Source organism: Macaca fascicularis, chromosome 11 (assembly GCF_037993035.2).
Source record: "Macaca fascicularis isolate 582-1 chromosome 11, T2T-MFA8v1.1".
NCBI classification, from domain to species: domain Eukaryota; kingdom Metazoa; phylum Chordata; class Mammalia; order Primates; family Cercopithecidae; genus Macaca; species Macaca fascicularis.
The window spans coordinates 117,776,702-117,792,352 of record NC_088385.1 but is presented as its reverse complement, the minus strand read 5'-3'; the positions used below and the strand labels follow the sequence as shown (position 1 = coordinate 117,792,352).

Below are 15,651 nucleotides of genomic sequence, written 5' to 3'. Positions count from 1 at the left end.
TTTGGTCATGACATTTCTCTGACAGATAGTGCCTCAAGTAAGAAAGGCAAAAGCAGATGAGTTAGTGACAGCCTTGCAGTCATTATTGAATCTTGGTGACTCTTTATTTAAGGTAGACCTTTGCAGCCACTCAAAACTGTTTCTATTAAGGACCATGTTTTACTGGAATGTTACCTGGATGACCACAGCCCTCTCTTCCAAAGAGCTCAAGCATTTAGAGGGCCTTGCTTCCACGACATCCTTCCCTTAGGATGCCATCGGAATGCCTCTCCTGCCAGTGACAGTGACAAGAAGGAAGTGGCCTGACACATGGTAGGAACATAGCTCCTTCAACAGTAATCACACCTGCCAATTCTAAGAGAGTGATTTCTAGTTTCAGATAAAGTAGAAGTTGTTTGTACTTCTTCCCTAGCAAACTAGGGGAGTGATACTGACTTCTGACCCTGTCTGGGGCCCAGGCCTGGATGTGAGTTGACCCTTGATTTTGAGTGACCACAGTCATGGTTGAAGCATTCAGGTCTATTTTGGCTGCAAGATTCCCAATGTAAGAAACAAATAGGGCCAGGTGTGGTGGCTCATCCCTGTAATGCCCGCACTTTGAGAGGCTGAGGCAGGAGGATCACTTGAGCCCAAAAGTTTGAGACCAGCCTAGGCAACATAGTGAGATCCAATCTCTACAAAAAATAAACAGCCAGGCATAGTGGTGTGCACCTGTGGTCTCAGCCACCCCGGAGGCTGAGGTGGGAGGATCGCTTGAGCCCAGGAGGTTGAGGCTGCAGTGAACTGCACTCCAGCCTGGGTGGCAGAGTGAGACTCTGTCTCTTAGAAAAGGAAAAGAAAAAGAAAAAGAAATAGGTTCAAATAACTAAGAAGTCCAAGGGCTTCAGGCACAGTTGCATCTAGGAGCCCAGACAGTGCCCTCAGAGGCTGGGGAGGCCTCTGTTTCCTGTCATGTTGCTCTGCTCTCGGCAGTGGCAAAATAATTAAGAGCAGTTCCTGCCCCCTTTCCAGCCCCTTAGCAATCCTAGAAGAGCATACTCCTCTCTCTCCCAACTCCACATAAACCTCAGAACAGCGCCTCGTGGGATCCCTCTGGGGCACCTGACCCCTGAACCAATCACCATGGACTGGCAAAGGCAGTGCTCTGATGGATGGACGGGCCTGGCTCAACTGATCAGCCCTGTGCTGGGGTTGAAATCAGAGCCCTCCTGAACCATATGACCTGGAGATGGGCGGGAAGATTCCCCGGAGGAAAACCCGAGAAGCAGCAGGGAATGGACTTCAGGCACTTCAAGTTTTCAAGAGAATTCCAAGAACCCTCCCAGCATTTTGGGAGGTCGAGTCGGGCGGGTTGCTTGAGTTCAGGAGCTCGAGACCAGCTTGGCTAAAATGGCAAAACCCCGTCTCTACCAAGAATGCAAAAATTAACTGGGCATGGTGGCACATGCCTGTAATCCCAGCTACTCAGTAGGCTGAGGCAAGAGAATCACTTGAACCCAGAAGGAGGAGGATGCAGTGAGCTGAGATCACTCCAGCCTGGGCGACAGAGCCAAACTCCGTCTCAAAAGAAAAGAGAGAATCCCAAGAACCTAAGAACACAGCCCAAGTCAATGATGTGATGGGAACAAGCTGAAATTTGGTGACAGAGTGGAGCTGGGGTCACAGTGAAGGCAGGAGGGCCCAGGAGGCCAGAGGAGCCACAGTTAGGGCCAGTCCTCAAGGCTTGACAATGGCAACAGTGCCATCCGTGGCAGGAGCTCAGGGCCGAGCCAGTGACAGGATGAACGAAACTGTCTTCTGGCTGCAGAGACCTGGGGCCCCTTTCAAAGCAGGCTTCATGGGCAGGGACCCAGGGGAGTCACGGCCCCACCCCATGACCCAGGATGCCCCACACCCTGTGGTGACCCTTGCCCCTCACAGCCTCCCTGCACTCCAGAGTCGGTCCAGGCTGAGAGCCTCATACCCCGGGCTCCTGTGGTCAGAGATGCAGTCCGGCACCAAGAAGGCGGGACTCAGGACACTCCAGGGCAGTGCGTGGTTCTGGGCAGGACACTGTGCACTCAGCTCTGCAGTGACATGCTCACCCACGACAGGCACACGCAGAGATGGAGACATGCGGAGACACACAGAGAGACACAGAGATGCACAGATACACAGTGAGCTGCGATCACACCACTCACTGAGCTGAGATCACTCCAGCCTGGGTGACAGAGCCGAACTCTGTCTCAAAAAAAAAAAGAAGAAGAAAGAGAATCCCAAGAATGGGTACAGACATGCAGAGACACACAGAACACACAGAGACAGAGATACAGGGACATACAGAGATGAACGCAGAGATACAGACACACACACAGATACAGACACGCAGAGACACACAGACAGGGACACGCAGAGACATACAGAGACACACACACAGAGACATACAGAGACACACACAGATACAGACATGCAGAGACACAGAGAAACAGACACACAGAGACATACAAAGACATACAGAGACACATAAATACACACAGAGACATACAGAGACACACACACAGAGACATACAGAGACACACACAGATACAGACACGCAGAGACATACAGAGATACACACAGGTGCAGACATGCAGAGACACACAGATATACAGAGACACACACAGGTGCGGACACACAGAGACACACAGAGACAGAGACAGAGGCATACAGAGACACACACAGATTCTGACACACACAGGTACACACATATATGGACACACACAGAGACATTCAGATACACAGAGATACAGACACACAGATACAAACACACAGACATATATACAGACACACAGACATATATACAGACACACAGATACAAACACACAGACATATATACAGACACACAGACATATATACAGACACACAGATACAAACACACAGACATATATACAGACACACAGACATATATACAGACACACAGATACAAACACACAGACATATATACAGACACACAGACATATATACAGACACACAGATACAAACACACAGACATATATACAGACACACAGATACAAACACACAGACATATATACAGACACACAGATACAAACACACAGACATATATACAGACACACAGATACAAACACACAGACATATATACAGACACACAGACATATATACAGACACACAGATACAAACACACAGACATATATACAGACACAGACATATATACAGACACACAGACATATATACAGACACACAGACATATATACAGACACACAGATACAAACACACAGAGACACAGACTCAGAAACACAGATATACACACATGTGCCCAGAGACACACCCACAGAAGCAGATCCAGCACGCCCCCAGCTCCCACTTCCCATCCGCAAGTGTTTGCCACACCTCGGGTGGCCAGCGGCGTCTCAGGATCCACACTTTGGCTCCAGCATGGCCCCTCTCCCGGGCTAGTCCGTTACACCTGGTGGACCGCATCTGCATCTGTGTCTCTGCATGTCTGGGGGTGGCCTGTGTTGGTCTCCAGCTCAGAGGTGTCCAGGGGCCTTGATGGCCTCACACGGTTCCCGCCCCCTGCTCCTGCTTTTACTTCTCACTCCTCGGTCCCAGCCCAGAGGTGGCCCCAGCACCCAAAGCCCTTAGTAATGCGTGTGACAGGCACGAGGCTACAGAACAAAACATTTATTTTTTCAGTTATTGTGCAAAGGTGGCCCCATGCATGCACCTCACATGGTTACCCTCTTCCTGGACCTGCTGTCATCCACTTTCTCAGGCAGGCTGTCTCCGCGCACTTCCTTACTCCGATTCTCCTTCAGGATGTAATTGTCGAGAATCAGCTGCCGAAGGCTGCTGTGATCCAGGGGCTGTTCCACTGCACCAAGACCAGGTTTGTGTGAGGTGCTGGGAAATCAAACCCAGGGCTGGGGCTTCCTTCCCAGTGACTCTGTCTCTCTGCCCAAGGCAGGGATGGCCAAGCCTGGTTTGGCATCCCTCCATAGCATTGGGGAGTGGAGCCTGGAAATTCTCAGGTTTCAAGGAGGGGAGAATGAACAGAAATATACTTCTCGGGGCTGCCCAGACAATGACTAGTTTTCCTCCCAGACAAGGATGTGACGAATATTTGGTTTAATGTTAAGGAGTTAGGGCCACCATGTGCAGTTGTTCAGGATGTGCACTACACAAAGACACTTAGAGGAGAGGGGTAGACAGATGGGTTGAAATCCAGCCCCCACTTGATTGCTGAGCCATAGCTACCCAGAAGGGGCACCTTTTTCTAATTAATCTACCCAAAAGTGGCCCCTCTTCTAATTCACGCCTGTAGGCCATAGAGGCCAGTGGGCTGGGAGAAACTAAAGTTCATCGACATTCCCGTGAACAGAGGTGAAGACAGTATCCGTACATTTCCGACCTTGTGAGGACAACCCACCAGCAGCTCTGCCCACCTCTCCCCCCAGCCTTTTAGGAACTGAAAGGGTGGTGGAAGTTGTGCTGAGATGGGTGTCATCTGGCCTAGCTTTCACTCCTGCCACATTTCAGTCTCTTCAGCTGAAACACACAGGATCTCTGTGTGTGCATGTGTGTACGCATGTGTTGTGTGCGTGTGTGTGTGTGCACATGTGCTTATTGGGGGTCTATCCCGCTCAGAGAAATGGCGGCAGCTTTTTAAAAATTGATTTTTTTCTCTACTTACTAAAGTCATGCAAGGTCATTGTAAGAGAAAATTTCAAACAATACAGAATTGTTTAACTTAGAAATGCAACGTTATCTGCAAACCACCATCCACAATCATCCACTGTAACAGGTGGCTTATACACCTCTGGTTTTTTATGCATAATCTAGAAACCTTCCTCTTTCCCTTTCTCTCATTGCCCCTCCCTCCCTTCCTCCTCCTCCTCCTCCTCTTCCTGCCTCTGAGCCTTCCTCTTTCTCTCCCTCTCCCTCCCCCTCTCTCAGATGTCTTATATCTCTTATTACGTATCAGGGTTGTGAAGTGCTGTCCTGTGCATTGTAAGATTTTTAGCAGCATCTTTGGCCACTAGATGACAGCAACACCATCACTTTCAGTTGTGACAACCAAAAATATCTTCAGATATTGCCAAATGTCCCATAAAGGGTAAATCACCCCTGACTGAGGACTACTGGCAAAGAAAAAATATATATATACACACACACACACATCTATATATACACATATACACACACACATATATATACATACACATCTGTATATACACATATACACACATACACACATCTATACACATATACACACACGCACATATATACACGCATGTGTGTGCCTGTGTATTGCACGCATATGTAGAGAATGTTTTTCGAAAGATGGGATTATACAATACAGTACTTCTCAGGATGCCCAGACAATTGTCGTGCAACTGACTGTTTTCCCTTTTTGTCTTAATATCAAGGGCATCTTCCTAGTCTCTTCATATTGGCCCTATGCCTCATTTTTGGGGCTGCTTAGAATTCCACTGCATGGGTGGATGAGCTGGACCTTATTTAACCAATCTCTAAGGGGTGGGCATTACACTTGTTGCCAGTTTGGAGCTACAGTGAACAGCCTCCACTCCTCCACCTTTCACCTTCGACCCTTGAGTAAGTCCTTCTGGAAGGATCGGTTCCCATATATGTGGCCAGACTGCTCTCCAAAAAGCAGGTGAGGCCAATTTGATTCCCACCTTCAGAGTGAAGGCCTGGCTCTCTGCATGAGGGGGATGAGTGAGGTTCCACCTTGGAAAAGAAGAAGATCAATGGGCCAGTATTGGAAGAACCACGGTTGACCATTTCGCTTCTGGCATGGACCAGGTTGAAGCTGCTTCAACCGTGGGGTTAGGGGACAAAAATGGAGAGGGGCCAAGGATGGGTCCTAGCGGCACAATGGGTCAGGGAAAGGGAGGTCATAGGCGAGTGAGACTCAGGAGCATAGATAGGGTGAGCGTGAGACACAGAGTCTGGGAACTATGTCTACCCATAACTTGCCAATTTGTAAACTTTTGATATTTTAAGGTTCATTTTAAATGATCAAAAGGTAGTTTTGACTTTTAAAAATATCCAAAATAACTGAACTTCAGGATCTGTGTCACCCTAGCATCATAGAGAGAAAAGTCTCCAAGCAAATGATACCAAGTGACCACAGCCAATAATGCACCCAAGGGAACTGGCAGGCCACAATGGCTCATAAAGAGGGGAAAACGAGGTTCAACACTGCAGACCCCCTCGGGCGCCTGGACAAGGCCTCCCCAGACCCGAAGGCACAGGTTTCCCAGCAACCTGCACAGATTGAGAGAGAGAACTCACCATCATCCAACCTGTCGCCGAAGGGGTCAGCCCCCAGCACTGGGGGGATGACTTTGATGGGTTCTGGGGGCTTGAGGAGGGCAGAGCCACCCCAGAAAGGGTTGAGGAAGGGTGGCGTGATCTCAGCCTCTGCCCCTTCCATGTCCAGGATGCGCCTATAGGTCTCCAACAGCAGCAGGTCATTGGTCTTCTTTTCAATGATGGCTGGAGAACAAAAAGTAGGACCAAGATGGCTGCTGAGAGACCTAGACCTGGGGGCGCTGGGGGTGGCGCCCCCACTGCAGAAGGTGGGGAGGAGCAGGAAGTACAGGAGGTGCGGGATCTGACCTCTGACAAGGACAAGGCTTTCTCCTGGGTGTCACCATGCATTCTCAACAGGACAACATCACTCCTCACCCTTAGAGGCTGAAATTTGGTTCTTGAGCGAAAAATAATTGACTTGTTTTTGTTTTTGTTTTTGTAAACAAGGTCTGGCTCTGTTGCCCAGGCTAGAGTGCAGTGGCATGATCTTGGCTCACTGCGATCTCAAACTCCCAGGTTCAAGTGATTCTCCTGCTTCAGCCTCCTGAGTAGCTGTAACCAAAGACATATGACACCATGCCCAGCTAATTTTTGTATTTTTTGTAGACACCGTGTCTGGCTGGTCTTGAACTCCTAATCTCAAGTGATTCTTCTGTATTGGCCTCCCAAAGTGCTGGGATTACAGGCGTGAGCCATCGTGCCTGGCCTCTGACTTCTTAATGTATATAACACAGATACACACAGGACATAAGCAGACACACAGTATCTCAATGATATTAAAATATTACATTCATAAGGAGGGCAATTAGGAAAATACGTCTAGAGAGACTCCTTAGCAGGATGATAACGAAAAGAAGGTTGAGAAACACCAGGTTACACTAAAAATTGGGAGCCCCACCTTAAACTCCTGATTTGCCCCAGTGCTCTCTGTTTCAAGTCTCCAGGCCTTTACTTATGCTGTTCCTTCTGCCAGAATGTCTTTCCCTACACACTTCCCTGAATAACCCCCTAGAGGTGTTTTAAAACGCAGGTCAGGCCTGCAGGAATGCTTTCCTGACCTGCCTCATTCAGGGGACATCCCTTTGCACTGTAGCTCCATAGCCCTGTGCAGTCACAAGACATTCATTCATTCGCAAATGATTACTCAATGCCTACCACACCATGCACTGTGCTAGATGCTAAGGATGCAATGGAGGAAAAACAAAACAATGACAACACTAACAACAAAAATACAGTCCTTGCCCTACCAGAGCTTCAGTGTGTATGGAGGCATAGAGAGAAAGCCAAGTTCAACAATTGAACAGGTCACTACAGGGAGCCCTTGCCATCCGGAGGTTCATTATCTGATTCAATAACTACTGGATTTGGGTATGTTTTTTGAATAAACCTCACACTGTCCAGACTGCTGCTATTCTATCTGAAAATCAGGGATCAAAAATATTACCATCCAGGCCAGGCACAATGGCTCACGCCTGTAATCCCAGCACTTTGGGAAGCTGAGGCAGGTGGATCACTTGAGGTCAGGAGTTCAAGACCAGCCTGGCCAACGTGGTGAAACCCCATCTCTATTAAACATACAAAAATTAGCTGGGCGTGGTGGCAGGCACCTGTAATCCCAGCTACTAAGGAAGCTGAGACAGGAGAATAACTTGAACTCAGGAGGCAGAGGTTGCAGTGAGCCGAGATCACGCCATTGCACTCCAGCCTGGGTGACAAGAGCGAAATTCTGAAAAAAGAAAGAGAGAGAGAGAGAGAGAAGGAAGGAAGGAAGGAAGGAAGGAAGGAAGGAAGGAAGGAAGGAAGGAAGGAAGGAAGGAAGGAAGGAAGGAAGGAAGGAAGGAGAAAGAAAAAAAGGAAGAAAGAAAGAAAGAAAGAAAGAAAATGTGGTACATATCCACGATGGAGTACTATTCAGCCACCAAAAAAGAATGAGATCCTGTCATTTGCAACACCATGGATGGAACTGGAGGTCATTATGTTAAGTGAAATAAGCCAGGTACAGAAAGACAAACTTCGCATGCTCTCACTTATTTGCAAGATGAAAAACTCAAAACAATGAACACATGGAGATAGAGAGTGGAAGGATGGTTATCAGAGGCTGGGAAGGGCAGTGGCAGGTGGGAGGGAGGTAGGGATGGTTAATGAATACAAAAACCAGAAAGAATGAATAAGACTGGGCACGGGCTGGGCGCGGTGGCTCAAGCCTGTAATCCCAGCACTTTGGGAGGCCGAGACGGGCGGATCACGAGGTCAGGAGATCGAGACCATCCTGGTTAATACGGTGAAACCCCGTCTCTACTAAAAAGTACAAAAAACTAGCCGGGCGAGGTGGCGGGCGCCTGTAGTCCCAGCTACTTGGGAGGCTTAGGCAGGAGAATGGCGTGAACCCGGGAGGCGGAGCTTGCAGTGAGCTGAGATCTGGTCACTGCACTCCAGCCTGGGCGACAGAGCGAGACTCCGTCTCAAAAAATAAAAAAAAAAAAAAAAAAAAGACTGGGCACGATGGCTCATGCCTGTAATCCCAGCACTTTGGGAGGCCCAGGCAGGGGGATGACTTGAGTACAGGGGTTCGAGCCCATCCTGGGCAACATGGCGAGACCCCATCTCTACAAAAAAATAAAAAATAAAAATAAATAAATAGATAAAAGAATGAGTAACATCTAGTATTTGATAGCACAACAGGTTGACTATAGTCAAAATAATTTAACTGTACATTTAAAAATAACTAAAAGAGTATAATTGAATTGTTTGTAACACAAAAGATAAATGCTTGAGGGGATGGATGTCCCGTTTTCCATGATTTGATTGTTGTGCACTGCATGCCTGTATCACAACATCTCATGTACCTCACAAAATACACACCTATGTACCCACAAATTTTTTTTAAGTTTTTTAAAAGAGTGTCTCACCCTGCCCAATTTGCACAATATGGTTTATCACATGGTTCACACTAACATGTCGCTTTGCTAATTTTGTTCTGTACCCTTTTACTGTAATAAATCATAGCCATATGTGTGACTATATACTGAGTCCTGGGAGTCCTCTAGCAAATCACTGAATGTGGCCAGGAGGATAGAATGGGTTTGGGGAACCTCCCAAACATAGAGTGTATTAAGAATCTGATGTTTGGCTGGGCACGGTGGCTCACGCCTGTAATCCCAGCACTTTAGGAGGCCAAGGCGGGTGGATCATGAGGTCAAGAGATCATGGACCATCCTGGCCAACCTGGTGAAACCCCATCTCTACTAAAGATACAAAAATTAGCAGGGCGTGGTGGTGTATGCCTGTAATTCCAGCTATTCTGGAGGCTGAGGCAGGAGAATCACTTGAACCAGGAAGTAAGAGGTTGCAGTGAGCTGAGATCATGCCACTGCATTCCAGCCTGGGCAACAGAGTGAGACTCCACCTCAAAGAAAAAAAAAAAAAAAAGAATCTGAGGTTTAATTCAAGGAGCAGTGGAAGCCATTCATTCCAAATTGTCAGGATCTGTGCAGGTATGTCCCTCCCTGTCCACTCTGAGCTTAGGGTCAATGCCTAGAAATGTATGTGATTGTTAATAGATTTGCTACATGCCAGGCACTACTCTGAGCACTTTATTTCTTCCTTTCTAATCTGTGTGCCTTTTATTTCTTTTTTGTGCTTTATTGCATTGGCTAGGGCCTCCAGTACAGCACTGAATAGGCATGGTGACAGCACACAGACATCCCTTCCTTGTTCCTGATCTTATGGGTTTCACCATGTTAGCCAGGATGGACTCGATCTCCTGACCTCGTGATCCTCCCACCTCAGCCTCCCAAAGTGCTGGGATTACAGGCATGAGCCACCGCGCCCGGCTGAGAGTTTTCTTTTTTAAGATCATGAATGGATGTTGAATTTTATCAAATGCTGCTTCTGCATTTATTGAGGTGATAATATCATTTTTCTCAAATAACTATACATTTATTTAAGCCTCCCAACAGTCTTATGAGGTAGATACTGGGTTTACACCCATTTTTTTTTTTTAAACTGAAGGCATTAAAAGAGACCCCTTTTTGTAGATCAAAAATCTGAAGCACGGTGAGATTCAGAAACCTGCCCTGGCCAGGTACAGTGGCTTATACTTGTAATCCCAGCACTTTGGGAGGCCAAGGAGGGCAGATCACTTGAGCAAAGGAGTTTGAGACCAGCCTGGGCAATGTGACAAGATCCTGTCTCTACAAAAAATACAAAAAATTAGCCGTGCATGGCAGCACATGCCTGTAGTCCCAGCTACTTGGGAGGCTGAAGTGGGAGGATTGCCTGAGCCCAAGAGGTTGAGACTGCAGTGAGCCTTGATTGCACCACTGCACTCCAGCCTGGGCAACAGAGCAAGACTCTGTCTCAAAAGAAACAAAGCCAAAAACAAACCTGTTCAAGGCTCCAGAGCTAGTAACTGTAGACCCAGGATTCGAACCCAGGCAGGCTGGCTTTAGTGCCCACACAATTCACCACCAAGCTCACTACTCCATAAGAGCAAGTCCTCATGCCCAGTCACAGAAAGTTCTGGAAATGTTTCCTAAGACTCCAATGGGCCCCAGCCTGACTCACCAAAATACTGCGGAAGGTTGATGTCGGTGACTTTCCCCGTCTCCCCTAACTGCACCAGGATCTTGGTGGCATCACAGTTAATCTTCTTGAACAGTTTCTCCACTGAGTTCTTGAGTAGATCCAAGGTCTTGCTGACCTCCCTGTACTTGCTCTCATACATATCTGCCTCCTCCGTGGTCTTCCTCAGTTTATCCTGGTGGCAGACCCCAATTCCCACCTGCTCAGGAAGACTTTCGGTGGGCAGGGTGTTTGGGACCCTCTGGGGTCAGGGTCTCCAAACTGCAGGTTTTCAAACCTCTGAGGGCGCATGAGATCAATTAAATGGGTTTCCATCGAATTTTGAAGAAACAAAATAAAATAGGATGGCAAAGAAAGGAAGAGAAAATACTAGTGTACTTTGAGAGTCATAAGGGTAAATATTGTTCAACGTAAGTTTTGCTTCACTTATGTGTGTGTGTGTGTGTCTACATGTCTACAGGATTACGATTTTTTTTTTTTTTTTTTTTGAGACAGAGTCTCACTCTTTTACCCAGGCCAGAGTGCAGAGGCATGATCTCAGCTCACTGCAACCTCTGCCTCCCAGGTTCAAGCAATTCTTATGCTTCAGCCTCCCAAGTAGCTGGGATTACAAGCAGGTGCCACCACGCTAACTTTTTTACTATTATTATTATTTTTTTAGTAGAGACACAGGCTCGTCTCAAATTGCTGACCTCAAGTGATCTGCGCATGTTGGCCTCCCAAAGTGCTGATATTGCAGGCATGAGCCACCATGCCCAGCCTACAATATTTTTTAAAAGCTGTTGACTCTCTTTTTTTTTTTTTGAGACAAGGTGTCGCTCTGTCACCTAGGCTCCAGGCTGGAGTACAATGCCCCAATCTCAGCTCACTGCAGCCTCAGCTTCCTGGGCTCAAGCAATCCTCCCACCTTAGCCTCCAGAGTAGCTGGGACTACAGGCATACACCACCATGCCCAGCTAATTTTTGTATTTTTTTTAGAGATGGGGTTTTGCCATGTTGCCCAGGCTGGTCTCAAAGTCTCGAACTCCTGGATTCCAGCAATCCTCCCACTTTGGCCTCCCAATGTGCTGGGATTACAGGCATGAGCCTCCTTGCCCAGCCAGTTCACTCGTTTTTTAAAAAATGGTGGTCCACCTGAGGCCAGAAGTTCAAGACCATCCTGACCAACAAAGCAAAACCCTGTCTCTACTACAAATACAAAAATTAGCTGGGCATGGTGGCGTGTGCCTGTAATTCCAGCTACTGGGGAGGAGGCAGGAGAATCGCTTGAATCCAGGAGGCGGAAGTTGAAGTGAGCCGAGATCATGCCACTGCACTCCAGTCTGGGCGACAGAGCGAGACTATCTCAAAAAAAAAAGGTGGTCCACAGGAAGAAATACATTGCAGCCAACACATACAAACATACATACGTATGTTGTGTATGTAGATTTATTCATATTATCTAATCAAATGAATATAAAAGTTTCACAAATCAATTTTTTAAAAAAATACAGTTGGGGGTCTTGCTCTGTCACCCAGGCTGGAGTGCAGTGGTGTGATCACAGCTCACTGCAGCCTTGAACTCCTGGACTCAGGTGATCCTCCTGCCTCAGCCTCTTGAGCAGATGAGACTACAAGCATGCAATACCACACCCAGTTAAGTTTTTGGGTTTTTTTTTAATTTTGTAGAGATGGGATTTTTATGGGATCCAGACTGGTCTTGAACTCCTGAGCTCAAGCAATCCTCCCACCTCAGTCTCCCAAAGTGCTGGGATTACAGGTGTGAGCCACCGTGCCAGTTCAAATCAATATTCTTTTTCATTTTTATTTTTTAATAAAATTAGAGACAACGTCTCACTATGCTTCCCAAGCTGATCTCAAACTCCTGGGCTCAAATGATCCTCCTGCCTCAGCCTCCCAAAGTTCTAGGATTAACAGATGTGAACCACCGCACCCAGCCTCAAATCAATATTTTTATTATGTGTTCTAATATTTTCTCTTCTGTTCTATCTCACTATTTTAAAATGTTGGTTACCATCCAATAAACTGATTTTACCATTCACAGTTTAAAACACATTGCCCTAGCCCAGTGGTTCTTTAAGGGTGGTCCCAGGACAAGCAGCATCAGCTTCACCTGGGAACTTATTAGAAATGCATATTCTTGGGCCCCACCTCAGTCTTAATCAAAGGCCCTGGGGTGGACCAGGCCACCTGGGTTTTAGCAAGCCTCCCGGTGATCCTGGTGCACAGTCAAGTCTGAGAGCCTCTGCCAGCCCGTTGGATCTCAACCTTGGCTTCACGCTGGTATCACCTGGGAACTTTAAACCTGCTTGCTGCCCAACCCCACCCTCAACGATTCAGTCTTAATTGGCCTGAGGTGCAGCCTGGGCATCTGGGAGTTCTCATTAAAGCCTCCCAGGTGATTGTGACGTGCAGTTGGACTGAGGATCACTGTTCTAGGGTATTTCCTTCACTGATTCCTGCCTCTCCCTCAGAGATCTCAGCTTGCAAAGGTGAACTGGACCCTGGATGAACCGGCTCCATTCCCGCAGGTGAACTCTGCACGCACCATCCCGGATAATGATCCCACAGGGTCGGCCCTATTCACACCCCCATTTTGCAGGTGAGAAAACTGAGGCTACAAGGCACACAGTCAGGAGAAGGAAGCCAGGAAGTGAACTCGGCAGCACATCAGATGGCTTCCTGCATCTGGCTACTAGAATGTTTAGTTCCCAGGGCTGCAAATTTCCCACATGACAACAAGAGTGGCCCTTTCTAAAGGTGCATTAGGCCAGGCATGGTGGCTTACGCCTGTAATCCCAGCACACTGGGAGGCTGAGGTGGGAAAGTCACTTGGCCTGGGAGGTCGAGGCTGCGGTGAGCTGTGATCGCACCACTGCACTCCAGCCTGGGCGACAGACCAAGACCCTGTCTCAAAAAATAAATTATAATAAAAGTGCATTTAAAAAATCACGTTTTTTAAAAAATCACAGGATTCATTTTTTAAAAGTCAATGTTAAGCTTGATGTGCTGGTGATAATATGTGTCTAGCTCCTAAAATATTCCAGGTATCTTACACACATTATCTGAACTCAGCCTCATAATCGGCCTAGTTTTCAGATGAGGAATGTTGAGGTCAGAGAAGAAAAGTGAACTCATGTTTAGCTTCCCTGTACCAAGTTCATCCAAAGGCTTGACCTTGAGCTCAACTCTACTTGGGCAATGATTTAGTAACAAAGTAAGGGTGACTTACCAGTTTTTCTGGCTCACATAACAACAATAATAATAGCTACAATGTACAACTGTCTGCATTGCAGTGTGTCAAATGTACACATGTGTGATGTTATTCAACCTTCACAGCCCTAAGAAGTAGGTATGATTATTATCCCCATTTTACAGATGAGGAAACTGAGGTTCAGAGAGGTTGAGTCACTACCCCAAAGTCACACAGCTAGGAAGTGACTTTTCTGCAAGTCATAGCCAGGTTCCCAGAGCTTGGTTGCTTAATTACTATGCAAAACCCTCCCATGATGGATGCGGTCCCACCGTTTCTCCCAAAGGGGAAGGAGAAGATGAAATAAAGGGTTTCAAGAATAGAGCAGGTGGAAGTGATCTTTAGCAGGGGGTAGGAAACATCTGTGAGTCCGTTGCTATCAAGACTAATTCCGGCCAGGCACAGTGGCTCACGCCTATAATCCCAGAACTTTGGGAGGCCAAAGCGGGCGGATCACCTAAGGTCAGGAGCTGGAGACTAGCCTTGCCAACATGGTAAAAACCCGTCTCTACTAAAAATACAAAAAATTAACCGGGTATGGTAGCATGTACCTGTAATCCCAGCTACTCGGGAGGCTGAGGCAGGAGAATCGCATGAACCTGGGAGGTGGAGGTTGCAGTGAGCCGAGATCGTGCTACTGCACTCCAGTCTGGGCGACAGAGTGAGACCTCGTCTCAAAATAGATAGGTGGGTAGGTAGGTAGGTAGGTAGGTAGGTAGATAGATAGATAGATAGATAGATAGATAGATAGATAGAACAATAAATTAAAAATTAAAGTTATCTCGGCATGGTGGTGGGCACCTATAATCCCAGCTACTCGGGGGCTGAGGCAGGAGAATCGCTTGAACCCGGGAGGTGGACGTTGCAGTGAGCCGAGATCACGCCACTGCACTCCAGCCTGGGTGACAGAGCGAGACTCCGTCTCAAAAAATAAATAAATTAATTAAAATAAAATAAAAATATAGAAGACCAATTATCCTGCTTAGAGTATCTGCATTTGAAAAGAAGCCCCTCAAAGTCATGCTAAAGCCAAAGCAACGAAAAGCTAGCGGAGGGGCTTCAGGCAGAGGCCGGTGAGATGTTTGGGGTTGCCTGATCAACCTCTTCCAAACCCCAAGATGTGAGGGGCACCAGTCTCAACCCCAACAAAAGTCTGGATTCTGGGTGGCTCCGAGTGAAGGACGTGGGCCCCCAAGCATCTGCCCAGCTTGGGGAGGGTCTCTGTGGATCTGGACCGTGCCTGGAACCCTGTTATTCCCCATACCCAGATACCCAGGAGATGCCGCTCTGAGCACCTCAATGGGCAGCATGTGCTTTGCTGCCATCCAGTGGCCCAGAGGAGAATAACACCCTGGTGGCCATCCCTGTCTCCCAGGTGCGTGTCAGACAGAATAAAAGCCGAAAACAGCCGCAAAGAAGGCAAGAGAAATGACTCCGGAGGGCAGTTCTCAGGTCTTTGTCAGACATATGCTATCCACTCTCTCCTTATACCTCAGTAA

The 15,651-nt window shown here is 47.5% G+C and overlaps 1 protein-coding gene across 1 annotated transcript in view; it reads right to left on the bottom strand.

Annotated features, from left to right (window-relative positions):
- Positions 1 to 3,645: 3,645 nt before the first annotated feature.
- CCDC63 (coiled-coil domain containing 63) overlaps positions 3,646 to 15,651 on the bottom strand; it is a 58,060-nt gene continuing 46,054 nt past the window's right edge. The window contains exons 10-12 of the mRNA XM_045365936.2: positions 10,882 to 11,074; positions 6,295 to 6,498; positions 3,646 to 3,850 (exon numbers count right to left, since the gene is read on the bottom strand). Of these exons, the coding sequence (XP_045221871.2) occupies positions 3,705 to 3,850; positions 6,295 to 6,498; positions 10,882 to 11,074 (543 nt within the window). The 3' untranslated portion in view covers positions 3,646 to 3,704. The remainder of the gene's footprint in view (positions 3,851 to 6,294; positions 6,499 to 10,881; positions 11,075 to 15,651) is intronic.